Source organism: Mustela lutreola, chromosome 10, assembly GCF_030435805.1.
Source record: "Mustela lutreola isolate mMusLut2 chromosome 10, mMusLut2.pri, whole genome shotgun sequence".
Taxonomy (NCBI): Eukaryota; Metazoa; Chordata; class Mammalia; order Carnivora; family Mustelidae; genus Mustela; species Mustela lutreola.
The window spans coordinates 11,468,139-11,487,967 of record NC_081299.1 but is presented as its reverse complement, the minus strand read 5'-3'; the positions used below and the strand labels follow the sequence as shown (position 1 = coordinate 11,487,967).

Here is a 19,829-nt window from a genome sequence, read left to right as displayed (position 1 = left end):
AAAAAAAAGTAGTAGTGATTTGGGCGCCTGGGTGGCTCAGTTGGTTGAGCATCTGCGATCAGTTGGTTGGTGATCCCAGAGTCCTGGGATCGAGCTTCCTGCTCAGCAGGGAGCCTGCTTCTCCCTCTGCCTGCTCTGTGTGCTGCTCCCCCTGCTTGTGCTCCCTCTTTCTCTGACAAATAAATAAAATCTTAAAAAAAAATAAAAATTCCCATTTCATGCCTGTTTCTAGCCTCCATCTTCCAGTTTTATTAGTCTTTAGCCATCTGAACTGTTTTTGTTTTTTTTTTTAATTTTACTTTTTGATATGAAGTGTTTTTTCCCCCATCAGAATATGTAGGAATTAATACGTAGGTTTTGTCATTCGCTTTATTTATTTATTCTTTTAAATTTTATTTTATTTATTTGACAGAGAGAGGGAGAGAGATCACAAGTAGGCAGAGAGGCAGGCAGAGGGCGAGGGGGAAGCAGGATCCCTGCTGAGCAGAGAGCCTGATGCAGGGCTCCATCCCAGGACCCTGAGATTATGACATGAGCCGAAGGCACAGGCTTAATTAACCCAGTGAGCCACCCAGGCGCCCCTTGTCATTGACTTTAAAATGAATTCGTAAAGTTGTATTTGCTTATTTGCTGATCTCTTTTATGGATGCAGAAAATGAATTTCTATTATGTCCTAAGGGGAGAGGAGAAGGCAGACAGACGCTGCAGTGGAGTAATTCCTGGTACTGCTGGCAGGTAGTTAGTATTGTGGGAGCAGAGAGGAAGAAGTAGGTAAGTTCTGAGCATTTCTGTAGCCTGATGGAGTCAATTTTGAGTTAATACAGTTTACTACGGTTATAGTATGGTTATTTGCCCCTTTTGCATTTTTCTTTCTTAAATACTACTTTCTAAAGATTTTATTTATTCATAAGAGACAAAGAGGCAAAGGGAGAGGTGGGCTCTCTGTGGAGCAGGGAGCCTGATGTGGGACTCGATCCTAGGACTCCAGAATCATGACCTGACCCCGAAGGCAGATGCTTAACCAACTGATCCACCCAGGCACCCTTAAATAATTATTTTTGAGAAGAAAAAAATTTCCAAACCCAGAATAATACACCTTTTAATGTACCTTTTTTCCCCTCTAACCCCTCTCTGATTCATACTGTACTTCAAATGAAAGCACTTTGTTTAAAATTACTATGTATTAAATTATTGCAATCCTAATTATTCTATATTTTGTACATTATCATTGTCTTTTCTTAAAACCCAAAAATTTAAGCTCTCACAAAATACAAATTTGAGTATTAAAGTTCTGTTGTATTCTTTCTACCAAATGAAACAGTTTGTTGAACCTAGAATGTGTAGTTCCTCCATATGGGATTTTCAGATCCTAGAGTATTTCCATTCGTGATATGAAACCAGTACATTTTCTTGACCATATACTTGGTAATGACAAAGGCCTTTGCTGCTACATATGAATATGGAGAATGCCCTGAGACCTGGTCCATTTCTGCTACTCTATAAAAGTCCAATAATCAATCATTGTAGAGAATGAAAGTATACTAAGTGGGTAGTTTGGGAAAATATTTTTCGATTTCATTAAAGCAGATCTTAGATAACCCAGTGATGAGTTAACCACTTTAAAAAAAGCTTACTGCAGCTGATATCTCTTACTAGGTTTGGAATGCTTTGTAGAAACAGCGCTCTGAATTTGCTTGTCAAAATAGCTCACAGTTTGCTAATAGCAATAGTAGTTATGCCAAATGACTCTATTTCTAGACTTAGTCAAAACATTGACTGTCAGGAACCAAGGAGTCTCCAGATTATGAGCTTTTGTTGATATAGATAAAATATTAAGTAGTATGTGCAAATGGTGAAAAAATAGTTTTACCCTTTGTCCTAAAGATGATTCCATAGCAAGAATATCATTTTAAGAGATACGTCTTTATCCCTCCACCTTCTCCCACTTCATTCTCTGCAGTCCTACCTATTCTTCAACGTTGAAATGCTTGTCTTTGTGTAATTTCCTCCTCAGACTAGTTGGAAGCCATCTCCTCCTCCCCTGAACTGCCAAAGCTTGTTTGTATCACAGGTCTGTCCTGTGTTGGTATTCATTATTTATATGTCTTTGGCTCTCACCAGGTTAATGTCCTTAAGAGGAAATAGTGGCATATCCTCTTTTTTTTTTTTTTTTTTTTTTTTTAAAGATTTATTTATTTATTTATTTATTTGAGGGAGAGAGAGAACATGCATGCAAGTAGGGGCAGGGGCAGGGGGAGAGAATCTTCAAGCAGACTCCCTGCTGAGCATAGAGCCCCGTGCAGGGCTCCATCCTTGACCCATGAGACCATAACCTGAGCTGAAACCAAAATCAGGTGCTTAACCGACTGAGCCACCCAGGCACCCTGGAATGTCCTCCTCTTTTTAACTCCCATGGGATGTGTGCACAGTATTTTCATGTATAGTAAATGTTCCATTGATATTTATTGAATGCATGAGGGTGGAAATTTGTGTTTTACCGTTTTCTATAACTTACTCATTTGAGTTAGTAGAATGATAATGTGGTATATTAACAAGGCTTGTTATCATCTTAGATTGAATCATATTGTGGCCTTCGTTTAACAGTATTTTATATTTTCAAGAGTAATATCTGATACCTTTTAGCTAACATGAGTGCTGCTGAGTTGGGTGACTTCATGAGTTCACATTAACTGTGTGCAAGGTTGCTGCTTTGCTCCTGAACCTCAGAAGCCCTCATATTGCAGATGACTGTGGTTGCTTTTCCATTCAGTCCAGCCACATGTTCTTCAGTTAAGTCTCAGTGCTTTATCTTACTGTCAGTGAGAGGTTCCCCTGTTGCATTATCTTTTTTAGCTTTTTGAAATTGTGAAGAATAAACTTGATTGCATTTTAAGCCTTCAGCTTCCTTTTAGTAAGTGAAATGTATTTTGATTTTCATAAAGACATGTTTATTCCAAGAGGATTGTCAGATGTCTAGTTCTGCGGAAATCAAAGGCACAGTTAATCAAATACTGTTCTAGGATTTGATAAAAACTTGTACTTGATTAACAAAATAGTTTTATTCCCATCCTGAATTTCTATGAATTGATTTTAACTCTTCACAAGGAAATCAGTTTCCTTCAGGGAGTTCAGAGTTGTTGCTTGATAGCTGCCACCTGTTTACAGAATCTTCATAAAGTAGGGAATTTTCATTACTTAGGGGTAAAGAGGTTTTCCCACGTTGTTCTGTGTGGACCTATCCTAGATCATGCAGTGTTACAAGGAGAAACAGTAGCCAGATCTCCCTGTCTCGAAATCTTAACTTTAATTTATACTTCAGACGGGCAGGGTATATGTAATTTTTAAAAAAGATTTTGTTTATTTATTTGACAGAGAGAAAGAAACTCAAGAGATAAGGAACACAAGCAGGGGGAGTGGGAGAGGGAGAAGTAGGCTTTCCAGAGCAGGGAGCCCAATGGGGGACTTGATCCCAGGACCTTGGAATCATGACCTGAGCTGAAGGCAGATACTTAATGACTGAGCCATCCAGGCACCTCCACTTTTTTTTTTTTTTTTAAATAAGCTCTATGCCCAATGTGGGGCTTGAGCTCTCTGAGGTGGAGTTACATGCTTCACTGACTGAGCCAGGCAGGTGCCACAAGGTGTTTGGATTTTTAAAAGTGATTTGTATTTAGTTGGATGTAGTCTCATAGTATACTATATATAGTATAGTGTAGTAGTATAGTATAGTATAGTATAGTATAGTAGGGATATTATTGGGCCAAATAAATGGTTTCTTTAGTACCACCCATCTTGACCCAGCAAAAGGTCACTGGGTATGGCTCCGGAATCTGGCGCAGACTCTCAGACCAGTGTACACCTTAAAAGGTCGAAACAAGGAACCAGAGAGTATGTTCATTCTGACCAGTAAAGTATCTTGGCAGCATCCAGTGACCTATAAGGGTAAGGTCTGCTATTCTCACATGTACTGATGATGTAATTTCTGGTATAAAATAAGGCAAAGTCAGCACAGGGGTGGTGTGAGTAGAAATTTCAATAAACCTTGGGCTCATTTGTATATCTAGTTCTAGCAAGACAAGATGGCTAGACATGGTCTCTGTCCTCAAAAGAGCTCAGATTCCAGTAAATTGGCTTCAGTTTGTGGTTCTTCCAAAAACTTGGGGAAACTAAGAAGGTCTAACAAAAATGTGAAGGATGAGGAAGATTTCTATTAAAGCCTTCATGATCGGGTACCTGGCTGGCTCAGTCGGTAGAGTGTGTGACTCTTGATCTCAGGGTTGTGGGTTTGAGCCCCATGTTGGGTGTAGCGATTACTTTAAAAATTAAAAAAAAAAAAAAAAAGACTTCAGGAAAACTGGGGTTCCTGGCTGGCTTAGTCTGTACAGGGTATGACTCTTGATCTCATGATTGTAAGTTTGAGCCCCACATTGGGTGTAAAAATTACTTAAGAAATAAGATCTTTATTCTTTTTTAAAAGATTTTATTTATTTATTTATGTATCAGAGAGATAGAGAGAAAGCAGGAGCATGCACGCACGAGAAAGAGCACGTGCGTGCATAAGCAGGGGGACCGGCAGGCAGAGCAGGCAGAGGGAGAAGCGGGCTTTCCACTGAACAAGGAGCTTGATGTGAAACTCGATCCCAGGACCCTGGGATCATGACCCAAGCCGAAGGCAGCCACCCATCTGACTGAGCCACCCAGGCGTCCCAAGAATTAAGATGTTAAAAAAAGAAAAAAAAAAAGGCTTCATGAAAACCACATTCAATGAGTTAACAACAGTTACGTGTGAATTGTTTTGTAGGGCTTTTTTTGGCATGAAAGGAACAAAAATTGTTTCAGAAGGCCTCCATATCCTGTGGGAATATGAGTGATGATTTCATTACCTAATCATGGAAGTGAAAATGAAGGACTGTGCAAATTGGTACTGGGCATGTAATTACAGAGGAATCGCATCTGAGCCCATTCCTGTGTATTCTCATTGGCATCTGTGCTCAGGGCTAAGATTGGAAACATGCCTTCAGGAGCATGGGGTTTGGTGCTTTTGTGGACAGGGAAATGGTTGAATGGGAGAATTACTTAAAACTGGTCGGTACAAAACTGTGAGTCCCTTCATGTTTGCTTGCTAATTGTACTTTGAGAAGATTTGGAAAGGGAGTAAGAAGTTTTCTTAAAATTTTTTTTTAAGATTTATTTATTTATTTGACAGAGATCACAAGTAGGCAGACAGGCAGGCAGTGGGGGAGGGAGGGAGAGAGAGAGAGAGAGAGAGAAAGCAGGCTCTGCGTAGAGCAGAGAGCCCGATGTGGGACTCGATCCCAGGGCCCTGAGATACTGACCTGAGCCGAAGGCAGAGGCTTAACCCACTGAGCCACCCAGGCGCCCAAGAAGTTGTTTTTATTGGGCCAAACATTTATTTTTATTTTTCTTTAAAATTTTATTTATTTATTTGTCAGAGAGAGAGAGAGAGAGAGTGCATAAGCAGGCATAGTGGCAGGCAGAGGCAAAGAGAGAGAAGCAGGCTCCCCACTGAGCAAGGAGCCCGATGTAGGACTCGATCCCAGGACCCTGGGATCATGATGAGCCAAAGGCAGTAGCTTAACTGACTGAACCACCCAGGCATCCCCAAACATTTCTTTTCTTTTTTTTTTTTTTTAAGATTTTATTTATTTATTTGACAGAGAGAAATCACAAGTAGATGGAGAGGCAGGCAGAGAGAGTGAGAGGGCAGCAGGCAGAGAGAGAGAGAGAGGAGGAAGCAGGCTCCCAGCAGGGAGCCCAATGCGGGACTCGATCCCAGGACCCTGAGAGCTGAAATTTACAGGGGTTAAAAATAGGAGAAAGTCAATATATTAGGGAAGATAGCCAGTGGGCAGTGAGAAATGATAACTTGCAGGGGAAAGAATAAGAGGGAATATGGGAAGTAATTTTTTTTCCCAGTAGTAAATGTGCCTTTTTTCTTTTTTGCCAGAAAAAATTTTTAATTTTTGTTTTATATTTTATATTACTACTCTTATTTTTTTTTAAGATTTTATTTGTTTGACAGAGATCACAAGTAGGCAGAGAGGCAGGCAGAGGGGGTGGGCGGGGGGAAGCAGGCTTGCCGCTGAGCAGGGAACCCAAAGCGGGGCTCGATCCCAGGACCCTGGGATCACAACCTGAGCCGAAGGCAAAGGCTTAACCCACTGAGCCACCCAGGTGCCCCTATATGACAACTCTTTGGGGTAGGAGTTAGGACTGGAAATGGAAAGGCCTTCCTCTAGTGAGTTAAGTGTGTGGAAAAACAGCTCACCCAATATGGGGGTAACTAACTAGGATCATTTAATACAATTACAGTAAACCTATAGTAAACAGTGCTCTACTTTTGGGGAATGGAGGAGATTGCTGCCACCTTCCCTCTGCCATTGTCCTTCTTTCCCCAGCTAGGAGAACTTAGGCTACCCCACTACTTCCATTAGCTACCAGTCGTTTACCACCTCATTAAGATTCTAGCAGCCACTTTGCTAGGACACTGTAGTATCGTGAGCCAATTTGATAGATGAGTTTCTTGGAAGCTACTTCATGAGCTGATTCATGTTTTCATTTTCCTTTATGTGATCATTCTTCCAGTGTTTATTTATCTTTTAAAGATTTTATTTGACAGAGAGATCACAAGTAGGCAGAGAGGCAGGCAGAGGTGAGGGGTGAAGCAGGCTCCCCGCTGAGCAGAGAGCCCAATGCAGGACTCAATTCTAGGATCCTGAGATCATGACCTGAGCCAAAAGCAGAGGCTTAACCCACTGAGCCACCCAGGTGCCCCTGGTTTTTAAGATGTCATACATAATTCTTATATAAATTACAGGAGTGGTGGAAATGAGAGGGAAGGTTTCTATTCTTTGCTCTCCCCACCCCCTCATCTTTTGGAACATTTCAGATATCTATATCTATATCTATATCTTTACATTTATATCTATATTTATATTTATATTTATATTTATTTTAAGTAATCTCTACACCCAGTGTGGGGCTCGAACTTACAACCCCAAGATCAAGAGTTGCATGCCCTACTGGCAGCCAGCCAGGCAACCCTGGAACATTGCAGATCTTTCTCAAAGCCCCAAGTATATTTCAAGAGTCCTCTTCTCTTCCCATTATTTTTTATTCTTTGCATCAGTGTTAGAGGGAATGCTGGAAATTTTAATGTCCTAGTGAGTGATCTGGATAGTTGTGTATGGTCAAGGGGAATAGATTGATTGGAAAATAAGAAAATGAACTCAGATGTCCTTTCAGGAAAGAACTTGCTGCCCATCTGTAAGGAGTACAACTAAAGAAATCCTTTAGTCCCTTCATGGTGGGCCTCAGCTTTGGAGGAACTCCCAGCCAGTGGCTGAGCAGAGCCTGGGTGGCTCAGTGGTTTAGGCCTCTGCCTTTGGCTTGGGTCATGATCTCAGGGTCCTGGGATCGAGCGCCACATTGGGCTCTCTGCTCTGCAGGGAGCCTGCTTCCCCATCTTCTCTGCCTGTAGTTCCTTGCTGTATTCCATTGTATTAATTTCACTGTGTGAATGTACCACAATTTATCTGTTACGTTATTGATGGGCATATATATCTCTTTCTGGTTTTTGTTTTGTTTTGTTTTACTCCCTGGATCTATTTTGATGCAAGACAATGTAAATATTGCCTTGTATATGGTATTTTAGCTAGTTAGGCCTATTCTTGGAATATTTGTTTTCCTCTTAAGTGAATTGCCTTGTATAAAATCTAGAAAATTTTTTTTTAAGATTTTATTTATTTATTTGACGGAGAGAGATCACAAGTAGGCAGAGGGGCAGGCAGAGAGAGAGAGAGGAGGAAGCAGGCTCCCTGCAGAGCAGAGAGCCTGATGCGGGACTCAGTCCCAGGACCCTGAGATTATGACCTGAGCTAAAGGCAAAGGCTGAACCCACTGAGCCACCCAGGTGCCGGAAAAACTTTTATTTTTAAAGGTTTTATCTTTGTATTTGACAGAGAGAGAGATCACAAGTAGCCAGAGGCAGGCGGGGGTGGGGGGGTGGGAGCAGGCTCCCTTGCTGAGCAGAGAGCCGGATGTGGGATGGAGTCCCAGGACCCTGAGATCATGACCGAAGCCAAAGGCAGAAGCTTAACCCACCGAGCCACCCAGGCGCCCCTAGAAAAACTCTTTTTTTTTTTTTTTTTTAAAGATTTTATTTATTTATTTGAGAGAGAGAGACAGTGAGAGAGAGCATGAACAAGGAGAAGGTCAGAGGGAGAAGCAGACTCCCCATGGAGCTGTGAGCCTGATGTGGGATTCAGTCCTGGAACTCTAGGATCATGACCTGAGCCGAAGGCAGTGGTCCAACCAACTGAGCCACCCAGATATCCCTAGAAAAACTTTTCTTAATCCACGTCCTCAGAATGCTCTTATTACTCTTTATAGGACCCACGGTTTGTTTTTTCTTTGAAGTTTGAGGTCTTGAATCATGTCTAGGGGGAGTCTAATTGCTATACCCTTTGCTGTTTGCCAGTCAGGAATTTGTCTTAGAAGAGCTGTTAGAGAACAGTCTTCTAGTTTTATGGTTGTACTAAAACTTGACTGTCATTCTGGTTTACAGTGAGAGAAACAGTACAGTCAGAAGCCTGTAAAGATTTGTTAGATATTTGGGATGGGCTTGGTATATGAGCTCTACCTGTCAAATGAGGACGGCTCACAGCTAGTGTGGGAAAGGGCTGAGGAACAAATTTCACATTGAGGGTCTGAAAGATATCATGTGCAGCTTGAATGTGTGTGCCTGAGTTGTTTCAGAGCTTCTGACAGTGTATACTGATGTTTGTGCATTTCCTACCATAGCTGTTTGAGTGGAATGTCATGGCCAGCTCCTCGGACAGTGAAGATGACAGTTTCATGGCTGTGGACCAAGAAGAAGCTGTGCTGGAAGGGACAATGGAGCAGGATGAGGAGCCCCACCCAGCACTGGAGGCTGAGGAGACAAGACATAACAGGTCCATGTCTGAACTGCCAGAAGAGGTTTTGGAGTATATCCTGTCCTTCCTTTCACCATACCAGGAGCACAAAACTGCAGCCCTTGTCTGCAAACAGTGGTATCGGCTTATCAAAGGTACTGTGGACAGTGGAAAGGCTTATTTATTTATTTAAAATCTGTTCTAATGATTTATTTTTGAACTCCTACTTTCATTTTCACTATTCTCCCTGAAGTGTATCATGGTTCTAAAATTTAGTGTAAGACAATTAACTCTGTACATTTTCCTTTTCTCTTAATTTTGGCTAGTGTTATGAACAGCTTGAATTTTGTGATATTTAATCCCACTTGTAGTATTTTTTTTTTAAATTAAAAAAAATTTTTTTGGACAGACAGAGATCACAAGCAGGCAGAGGCAGGCAGAGAGAGAGAGGAGGAGGAAGCAGGCTCCCCACAGAGCAGAGAGCCCAATGTGGGGCTCGATCCCAGCACCCTGGGATCATGACCTGAGCCGAAGGCAGAGGCTTTAACCCACTGAGCCACCCAGGCGCCCCCCACTTGCAGTTTTAAAACGAAGATTCTTTTTCTGCATATTCTTAGAGTAATCTGGTAAATTGTATTGTTCTTGAATTGGTGAAGTAGGGATGGACATGGGGTAACAGTATAATGAACGTTAATGTACCTCGTACTGTTGTTGGGCAGTGTAGTGGCTACAGACTCTGAATTAGATGAAGAAATGGAGTGTGAGGCATAGTTAAGTATGTTAGCCAAGGTCACCCAGGTAGTAAATGGAGGATCAAACACTCAGCATTCAGGTAGTCTGGGTTTAGAGTCCATGTTCTCTATGAGGATATCATTGTGTTTCTTAAAGTAGCTAACTGTGGCAAATGTAGAGTTGTACAAGCATTTACTGTTTAATTTTATCTCAAGCAATATGGGCTCTATGCATGTCTTTAACATTTAAAAATGAGTTTCTCCTGTTTTTCCATCATTTCCTAATCAAGATTTCAACTCTGGCTAAATGTTGTAGTTACTAGGTGTACTATATTTTGAATTAACAGAGAGCAGGTAATTGGCTTCATTAGGTGGTTGGTTGGTTTTTTTTTTTTTTTTTTTAAGATTTATTTATTTCAGAGAGAGAGAGAGGAGAGGAGAGGGCACAAGCAGGGGGAGTGACAGGCAGAGGGAGAGGGAGAAGCAGATTGAGCATCCCGGGAGCCCGATGTGGGGACTTGGTCCCAGGACCCTGGGATCATGACCTGAGCCAAAGGCAGATGCTTAACCAACTGAGCCACCCAGGCACCCCAGGTTTTTTTGGTTTTGTTTTTATTTTTTTAAGATTCATTTATTTATTTGGGAGAGAGGAATGAAGGGGCAGAGAGAGTCCTAAGCAGACTCCATGCCGAATGTGAGCCTGGGAGCCTGATTTGGGCCTCCATCCCAGAACCCTGGGATCATGACCTGCCCTGAAGGCAAGCACTTAACCCACTGATCCAAGGCTTGGTACCCATGACGCCGAGATCGTGACTTGAGCTGAAACCAAGAGTTGGGCTCAACCGACTGTGCCACCCAGGTGCCCCTTGACTTCATTTTAAGTGGAAAAGGCCTGTTTGTAAAATTAAGATATCAGGCAAGTTAAATAATCTTTGATCAAAGCAAGGCTTGTATCAATTTGTTCTTTCCTGGTGGGAACAGGCAGTCAGAGTTACAACAGAAAAACCTTTACATCAAACTGAGTTTTAAAATCTTTTCATCAGGGTGGTTCTTAGGAGGCGTGGGGTCATTGTCAGTTGCTCAGCATCCAGCCTGAAGACTGAGGACCATCTGTGCTGTAACTGCTTGTGGGCCCTGTGCTCGTTTGCTCACAACTGGTAATACTGGTGTGCACAGCCTGCTTCCACTTGTAGACTTAATGGACTCCCCAGGAGAGACTGGGGGCCTAACCTGTAGGAGTATATGGTTTCATCTCTAAAATAGAAGTGGAAGAATCACGTTCGAGGGACTGTGATCTAATGAAATACATGAATTTATTCTTAGGGGTTTTTTGTGGGGTTTTTCTGGCATTCCAATTATTTTGATATATTTTTTTTTAAGGGAGAGAAACCCTAACCTAGTACTCACAGCCTTAAATCTTCAGGGGGAAGGAAGTTACTGCCAAGACAGTTTCCCCCTGTCCTGTTCTTTCACTAGGTATCTGTCTTTTATTCCTTGCTGCCTTACCTCATTCCAGTATTTATAAATCTGTGTTACTTTCTTCATCAATGTATAGTTGGCAGTGCTGTCACACATTGAATATTTAATTCCTTTTTAAAATTTTTAAAATTTTATTTATTTTATTTTTAAAAGATTTTATTTATTTATTTATTTATTTATTTGACAGACAGAAATCACAAGTAAGTAGAGAGGCAGGCAGAGAGAGGGGAGGAAGCAGGCTCCCCGCTGAGCAGAGAGCCCGATGCAGGGCTTGATCCCAGGACCCTGAGACCATGACCTGAGTGGAAGGCAGAGGCTTAACCCACTGAACCATCCAGATGCCCCTAAATCTTTTTTTTTTTCTTAAGATTTTATTTCTGTATTTGGGAGAGAGAGCACGAGCTGGGAGTGGGCAAGGAGCCTGAGCCAAAGACAGACATTTAACCAACTGAGCCACCCAGGCATCCCTTAATATTTAATTCTTAGTTGTGAGTTCAGCCAAGGGATAGTAATCATCATTGGAGAACATGTGTAAGTACTCTGATCCTGCATAAGGATCCACTAAGGTAACATGAATTTAAAAATGTGTAACATAATTTGTTATACTCTTCATTCAGAATGTTGCTCTTTGAAATAAGATAATCATTTCATGTGTTAAAAAGATAGATTGTTGGGGCGCCGGGGTGGCTCAGTAGGTTAAAGCCTCTGCCTTCGGCTCAGGTCATAATCCCAGGGTCCTGGGATTGAGCCCCGAATCAGGCTCTCTGATCAGCAGGGAGCCTGCTTCCCAACCTCCCACCCCGCCTGCCTCTCTGTCCAGTTGTGATCTCTGTCAAATAAATAAATATTAAAAAAAAAAAAAAAAAAAAGATTGTTCCAGAAACATTAAGCTCTCACTTTAAAAAAAAGGAAGATGGACTGGATATTTTAGAGTGGTTTTAGGTATACGGCAAAATTGAATTGAAATTTTAGGATTTCCCATATATCTCCCTATATACCCAGAATCCACAGCCTCCCCTATCAACATCCCCTACCAGAGTTGTACATTTTTTACAGTTGATGAACCTCTTGGACCACTCATTGCCCACAGTCCACAGTTTACATTAGGGTGCACATTCTTTGGGTTTGAACAACTGGATAATGACATGTATCCACCATTATAGTAAAAGCTCTCAGTTTTAAAGATAGCTTTCTGTAGTTGTAAATTCATCATTTCATAATTCCCTGTAAGCTAATTATTATCTCTTTGTTTAAGATGGAATATGCTTGGGGTGCCTGGGTGGCTCAGTGGGGTAAAGCCTCTGCCTTCAGCTCAGGTCATGATCTCAGGGTCCTGGGATCGAGCCCCGCATTGGGCTCTCTGCTCCGCAGGGAGCCTGCTTCTTTTCCTTTCTCTCTGCCTGCCTCTCTGCCTACTTGTGATCTGTCTGTCAAATAAATAAATAAAATCTTTAAAAAAAAAAAAAAGAAAAGATGGAATATGCTTGGTTACCATGGTATAACCATAGGCATTAATCAATGCCTGTTATTTATATTCCAGACACTGTTTTACCAGCTCTTTCTCAGAAAACTAAACTATTCCCCCACCCTCTTTGTTTTGGAGTAAATAATACAGTTATTTTATTTTTACTTACTTATTATTTTAAAGATTTTATTTATTCGACAGACAGAGATCACAAATAGGCAGAGAGGCAGGCAGAGAGGGGCGGGGGGGCACCGAGCAGAGATCCCAGTGTGGGGCTTGATCCCAGGACCCTGAGATCATGACCTGAGCCGAAGGCGGAGACTTAACCCATTGAGCCATCCAGGCACCCCTATTTATTTTTAAAAGTAAACTCTATGCCCAGTGTGAGGCTCAAACTCACAACCCTGAGATCAAGAGTCATATGTTCTACTGACTGAGCCACGTACCCCTACCAATTATTTTAATGTGTTGCCCCATCATATGACATAAAGGGGAGCAGAGTTACAGTGCAAGCTAATTTTGTAACCTTGAGCTTAGTAACACTTAACCTCCCTGAACCTTGGTAAAGTAAAAGGAGTGGATTTTCTTGTTTTGAAATTCTGTTTTCCTTCTTTGAATGAAAAATCAGAGAAATTTAGAGTTCCTCAAAAAAAACTTAGGTCGGGGCGCCTGGGTGGCTCAGTGGATTAAGCCACTGCCTTCGGCTCAGGTCATGATCTCAGTGTCCTGGGATCGAGCCCCGCATCGGGCTCTTTGCTCAGCGGGAGCCTGCTTCTCTCTCTCTCTGCCTGACTCTCTGCCTACTTGTGATTTCTCTCTCTCTGTCAAATAAATAATAAATAAAATCTTAAAAACAAAAACAAAAACAAAAAAAAAAACTTAGGTCTGGGGCGCCTGGGTGGCTCAGTGGGTTAAAGCCTCTGCCTTCAGCTCAGGTCATGATCCCAGGGTCCTGGGATCAAGCCCCGCATCAGACTCCCTGCTCAGCAGGGAGCCTGCTTCCTCCTCTCTCTCTGCCTGCCTCTCTGCCCACTTGTGATCTCTGCCTGTCAAATAAATAAAATCTTTAAGAAAAAACAAAAAACTTAGGTCTTTTTACATATTTTATTTATTTATTAATTTATGAGAGGGAGACAGCACGCGCACAAGCAGGCAGAGTGACAGACAGAAGCAGAGGGAGAAGCAGGCTCCCTGTTGAGCAAGGAGCCCGATGCAGGACTGGGTCCCCTGATCCAGGGATCATGACCTGAGCTGAAAGCAGCCTCTTAACCAACTGAGCCACCCAGACATCCCGGATTCTTAAGTCTTGTGAAAGTGATAAGATAGTTAATAGAGGCAGTTTTAATAATTTGATTGAAAAGTGAAGTATCCAGGCTGAGGCCTTTGTTATTTTGTCTTTAGGTGTAGCTCACCAGTGTTACCATGGTTTCATAAAGGCTGTCCAGGAAGGACACATTCAGTGGGAGAGTCGGACATACCCTTACCCTGGAACCCCGATCACTCAGCGGTTCTCACACAGTAAGTATTCACTGTGAGCGCAGAGGCCACCCTGCCTTTAGTCATATTTCTAAAAATTACATCAGAGGCATGTATTTTGTTTGACTTTTTAATGAAATGAATTCAAAATGAGGATTTATATTAATTTTATAATTACAGTCAGGGAAGAGTGTGAGCCTAGATACAGCATAGACACTCTGGTACAATTTTATATTTGGATTTTTCTAGTATCTGCTCCAAAGAAGTCAAGGTATTATCTTAGACTTGAACATCTGACGTCAAGTCAGAGGAAACAAAGGAAAGGAGTGCACATGGGTATTTCTGAGATCCTACTTTGGGAGTAGCCAGGATTTAGCACTAAGTCTTAACAATAATTCTTTATTTTAACATAGTATATGTTTAGCAAACACTGAATTTGACTGGGGTAACACAAAAATTTTTGAACACAAAGGGTATTAACTTTAAAATACAAATTTAAATAGTGAAATTATAAATCTTCTTAGTGTCAGGTGTTCAGTGTAATTATTCCACAGTTCTATAAATCACTCAGTGCTCATCATGATCAGTGTATATTTTTTGACCTCTTCAGCAGGAGAGTTTATTGGTTATTCATGTTGCATAAAAATTACCACAAAACTTAGCAGCTTAAAACAACATTTCTTTTTCTTTTTTTTTTTTTTTTTTTTTAAGTCGGAGATCTCAGGTAGGCAGAGAGGCAGGCAGAGAGAGAGGAAGGGAAGGAGGCTCCTGCCGAGCAGAGAGCCCAATGCGGGGATCGATCCCAGGACCCCGGGACCACGACCTGAGCCGAAGGCAGAGGCTTTAACCCACAGAGCCACCCAGGCGCCCCACAACGTTTATCTTACAGAGTTCCTGAGGATCGGGAATTTGGGAGTGCTTTAGCTAGGAGCTTCTGGCTCAGGGTCTCTGATGAGGTTGCAGTCAGTCTGTCCGCCAGGGCTGTAGTCACCTGAAGGCTTGACTGGGGCCCAGGGGATCCGCTGCCAAGTTCACTTAAGTAACTGTAGACACGAGGCTTCGTTCTTTGGGACATGGACCTCTGTGTAGAGCTGCTAATTACTTGGCAGCTGGCTTCCCACAAAATGAACTGAGAGAGAGACACAGACATCAAGACAGAAGCCATGGTCTTTTTTAACCTCATCTTTGAAGTGAATACTGACTTTTCTGCTCAGTCCTTATGGTCACACAGCGATTGACCAGCGGAATAAATACCAAGAAGTGAGGACTGTTGGAGGCCATCTTGGAGGCTGGCTGCCTCAGACTGTATGTGGTACTCATATCCAGAGGGAATTCAGTCCATAATTACAATTTATTATTGTCTTTGAACTGAGTCTAAATAGATCAAAGGAACAGGCCAAACTATTCCAGTGTTTTCAGTTTTCTTGAGCTATTTTTACTTGTCCTGTTGTAAACCCCCCAAGACAGTGGATCTCAAAGTGTGATTCCTGGGCTTCTCAGGGAGGAGGGCATCTGTGAGACCCTTTCGGGGGTCTGCGGAGTCAGAACTGGTTTTGTTTAATTTAATACCCCTGCCTTGAGTCTTGCCCAGGCTGCAGCAATTTTACCTAGCATTGCTTTTGGACCATCCATGCAGATGTCAACATAGTGAAAGGGCCATTAACAGCAACTACTGAAAATTACCCCAAACCCAATGACTAGTACTACTAGTACTACTATTTCCTCCTCCTCCTGCTCTTCTCCTCTTCCTCCTTCTCAATTTTATTACCTCAAACATAATTTTGAAAGGGTCTTGAATATTTTCAGGAATATAGACTCTAAATGAATTCTTGAAAGGAATATTTAATGAAATTACAGAAGAATCTATGTTAGGTTTGTTTGTTTTTTTTAAAGATTTTATTTATTTATTTGCCAGAGAGAGAGAGAGAGAGCGCACAGGCAGGCAGAGTGGCAGCAGAGGCAGAGGGAGAAGCAGGCTCCCCGCTGAGCAAGGAGCCCGATGTGGGACTCGATCCCAGGACACTGGGATCATGACCTGAGCTGAAGGCAGCCGCTTAACCAACTGAGCCACCCAGGCGTCCCTATGTTAGGATTTTTAATTTATTGTTCAAGGGGGTGTTAACTTCAGTTACCTACAGATATTTGGACTAAAAAGTGGAGACAAGGTTTCTAAAGACTTTTCAGATGATTTTTTGAAACAAGTAGTTTTAGAACCCTAGGTGAGGGAAATGGAGCGAATCTGGGTAAAGTAGAAACCAGACTGGCTAGTATTCAGGGGTGAATAATTATCACAGCAATAGTTCAGCTTTCTAGTGAGAGAAGAAGGAAATATTTTTCTGTTAACAGCTTTGGAAAGAGTATCACCACAAAATAGAGATAGTTATTTGAAGGGAAAATGGAAAGGAAAAGTGCAGCGAGTAAGCTCACAGAAATTCAGAGGTTGGTGGGTTTAGATATATGTTTTTAACCTTAAAATTTTTTCATATCTTCACTTGAAAGCCAAGAAAATGTGCCATAGATTTTTTTAAAAAGGGGCTGTGTCTCATTTCCTCCGAGCGCATCTCTCATTGTTCCCTTTCTCTCTGCGTGCTAACTGGCAGACTGAAGACGACTGTTACATGGGAAGTCGGCATTTTTCAGAATAGGTTAAAAACCAGAAATTCCTTCAGTGTCTTTCCTTAGCTCCTTCCTCTTCCTACTTTGTGTTTCTCCCCAGAGCCCAATTTTATTTCTTATTCTTGACTCATGTTGAGCTCAAGGTCTGCATTTCCAGGTCTTTGCTCATATTGCCACAGAGATACACAGATGTTTCCTATCTTGCCAGCTACTCGTGGCCCTTAGGAGTTCCCCCAGATGTTCTGCTCTCCATAGTTTAGTTAATGGCATTATCATTCTGTTGGTTACACACTTGAATTCTTGGATTTATCCTCACTTCTTCTCTTTCCTTCAGCAACAAAAGTCAAATCTTACTGATTCCATCCACTTCTGCAATCTCTCTTGTATCTTTTCTTATTTTTCCCATTACTCACTTTTATGAGCTTATCATTCCATCTTTCCTAAATCTTTTCTAAATGGTCTTTTTCTCTCGCTTCGTCTAAAACTGCACTAGACACTTCTGGCACCCATCTCTGAAACTGGGGACAGTGCCACCTCCTAGGGCATTTGGAAATATGTAAGGTCATTCATTGCTCATTGGCTTGACTGGAGAGCAGTGCATGAATTTAGTAGCAAGGACCAGGATGCTGTCTGTCCTGTGGTGAATGGGATGCTCTTACACAAAGAGAATGGACCTGCCTAAAATGGCAGGAGCCCCTGTCCGGATCCGCTGCAAGTCTGAAACCTCTCCTCTGCCGAGAAAACTCAGCCTTTCTACACTGCATGCAGAAGTTTCCACTCCCCTGGACTTTCAGGGCCCTAGTATACTCTTTCAGCCTAAATCTCTGCCACATCCTCACACAACTAGGCTCCACCCACACAAGACTCCTTATTATGTCTTAAATTTCCTATGTCAGGGGTGCCTAATAGGTGGCTCAGAGGGTTAAGCCTCTGCCTTTGGCTCAAGTCATGATCTCAGGGTCCTAGGATCGAGCCCTGCATCAGGCTCTCTGCTTAGAGTTCTCTCTCTCTCTGTGTCAAATAAATAAAATCTTTAAAAAAAAAAATTTCCTACATCATGGCCTCGTTTGGATGCCACGATTGCCTTCTCCCTTTCCCTCCTATTCCTTTTTCATCCCTGGACTTGTTTGTCCCTTGTTAATGGCCTGAACATGTTCTCAGAGATAAAGCCAAAAGCCACGTTCTTCATAAACTCCTCTCATATTTCCTGCATGGAGATTAAGCTCTTTCCTTCATCTACTTGTACACCCCTAAAGCACTCTTCCTTCCTTCCTTGTACTGTTCATTACCATCTATCTGTCCCCATAATTGTCAGAGAGGCTGTATACGAAAGAAGAATTTTTTTTTTTTTTAAAGATTTTATTTATTTGACAGAGACAGCGACAGAGAGCACAAGCAGGGGGGACATAAGTGGGAGAGAGAGAAGCAGGCCTCCCACCAAGCAGGGAGCCCGATGTGGGACCAGTCACAGGACCCTGGGACCGTGACCCAAGCCAAAGGCAGATGCCCAATGATTGAGCCACCCAGGCACCCCTGATAGAAGAACTTTAAACTTGAGAAGCAAGTCCCTTGGCTCTTATTTTTTAATTTTTATTTAGCAAATTTTAAAAAAAAGATTTTATTTATTTGACAGAGAGGGAGGGAGCACAAGCGAGCAGAGCTGTAAGCAGAGGGAGAAGCGGGTTCCCTGCCAAGCAGAGAGGATGATGCGGGACTTTATCCCAGGACCCCAACATAGGGCTCAAAGTCATGATCAGGAGTCACACACCCCCCTGACTGAGCCAGCCAGGCGCCCCTCCTTAGTTCTTCTAACTCACAGTTTTCTCATCTGTAAAGTGTATATAACAAATTCTGTTTATGTCACAGCATTGCTAGGAAATTTAACCAAGGAAATGCTTGTTTTAAACTGCAGAGTGATTGGGTGTTGAAGGTGTCTGCTCCACAGGTGGTTGACTCCTGGAGGATAAGCAGGTTCCAGGTCTTAGACATCCTTGCACCTTTCGTGACATTTCTTTCAGAGTTGAAATCTATTGAATTCTGTGAAATTAAGTGTCACAAAGATGGAGCAGTACAGCTTCTTTCCTGCGTAGAAGCCTGGGACAAAAATGAAGCCAGTTTTCCTAGCTATTTGGCGATTGTGCGCATGACTAATCATGAAGTCTTGACTAACAGAGAATGTCCTTTTCAGATTGATGGAAGGATCTCTTAGAGTCCCTAGCCTCATGCTTTTAGTGTTTAGGTTTAGGCTGCACATAGGGTCGGGTCATTTCCTACCCATGCTAGTAGTGCCCGTGCAATAGCTAGCAGGCCCAGACTGGATAAGCAGCCCTGCTTGTTCCATAGTTACGTAATTACTTATCAAATATGTCCTAGCTTGTAGATGTGAGACACTTGACAGCAAAGCTCTTTAAGCATGGGATAAATGCCTCAGGACCTTTCCCTAGAAACAAGTGGAAAACAAAAGAGAATTTAACATCTGAATGTGCAAAGGTTGGAGTTCAGTGAAATTTCTTAAGTGACTCTCAGGCATCATGGGAAATATGAAACAACTGGAAGACCTTGCACTGGAGAGGATTATACTGCAGTAGGCAATTGTGCTGGGTGCTGAAGAACTGCTTGCTGTGTGTTCATGTGAATATTTGACTTGCCTTTGAGTAGGGATTATTAGATATTAACTGGAAATAGATGTCTTGGAATAGTTATTCATGGAGCAATCAAACCATTTTAGAAAATTTGAAGAGATTTAGCAATTAGAATAAACATTCCTAATGTTACTTCTTAGCAGAATATTCATACTGTACTGTGAACTATAACTTTTGTATTGCACATTCCAGTGGTCTGGATGTTCTAAAAGAAAATGTGCTGTTTGGGTGGAGAATGCTGGTAAAAGGGAAATGACTACTTGAGCGCTGGTATTTGCTTAAATTCTTAATTTTTTCTAAAAGGCCCATTGAACTCATTGGGTCTCCCCACCCCCACCCATACCAACATGTAGGTGTCTTAAATAAAAATAGACAATAAACAAAAGTTTAGTAGGATGCTTAAAATTTTTGAGTGTATTATTGATGGCTATTTTCTCATTCCATTATATCTGAGTTCTAAACATAGCTGCCTGAATTGACTCCC

At 42.0% G+C, this 19,829-nt stretch overlaps 1 protein-coding gene and 1 non-coding gene across 3 annotated transcripts in view; both read left to right on the top strand.

The window, feature by feature from the left end:
• FBXO42 (F-box protein 42) overlaps nt 1-19,829 on the top strand; it is a 105,841-nt gene that overhangs the window by 47,859 nt on the left and 38,153 nt on the right. For both annotated transcript variants that reach the window (XM_059135059.1, XM_059135058.1), the window contains exons 2-3: nt 8,824-9,091; nt 14,013-14,129. In XM_059135059.1, coding sequence (XP_058991042.1) covers nt 8,842-9,091; nt 14,013-14,129 — 367 coding nt within the window. In that variant the 5' untranslated portion in view covers nt 8,824-8,841. The remainder of the gene's footprint in view (nt 1-8,823; nt 9,092-14,012; nt 14,130-19,829) is intronic.
• Nucleotides 4,232-4,304, top strand: TRNAK-CUU (transfer RNA lysine (anticodon CUU)). The gene has a single exon. It is a non-coding gene; the product is annotated as a tRNA-Lys (tRNA).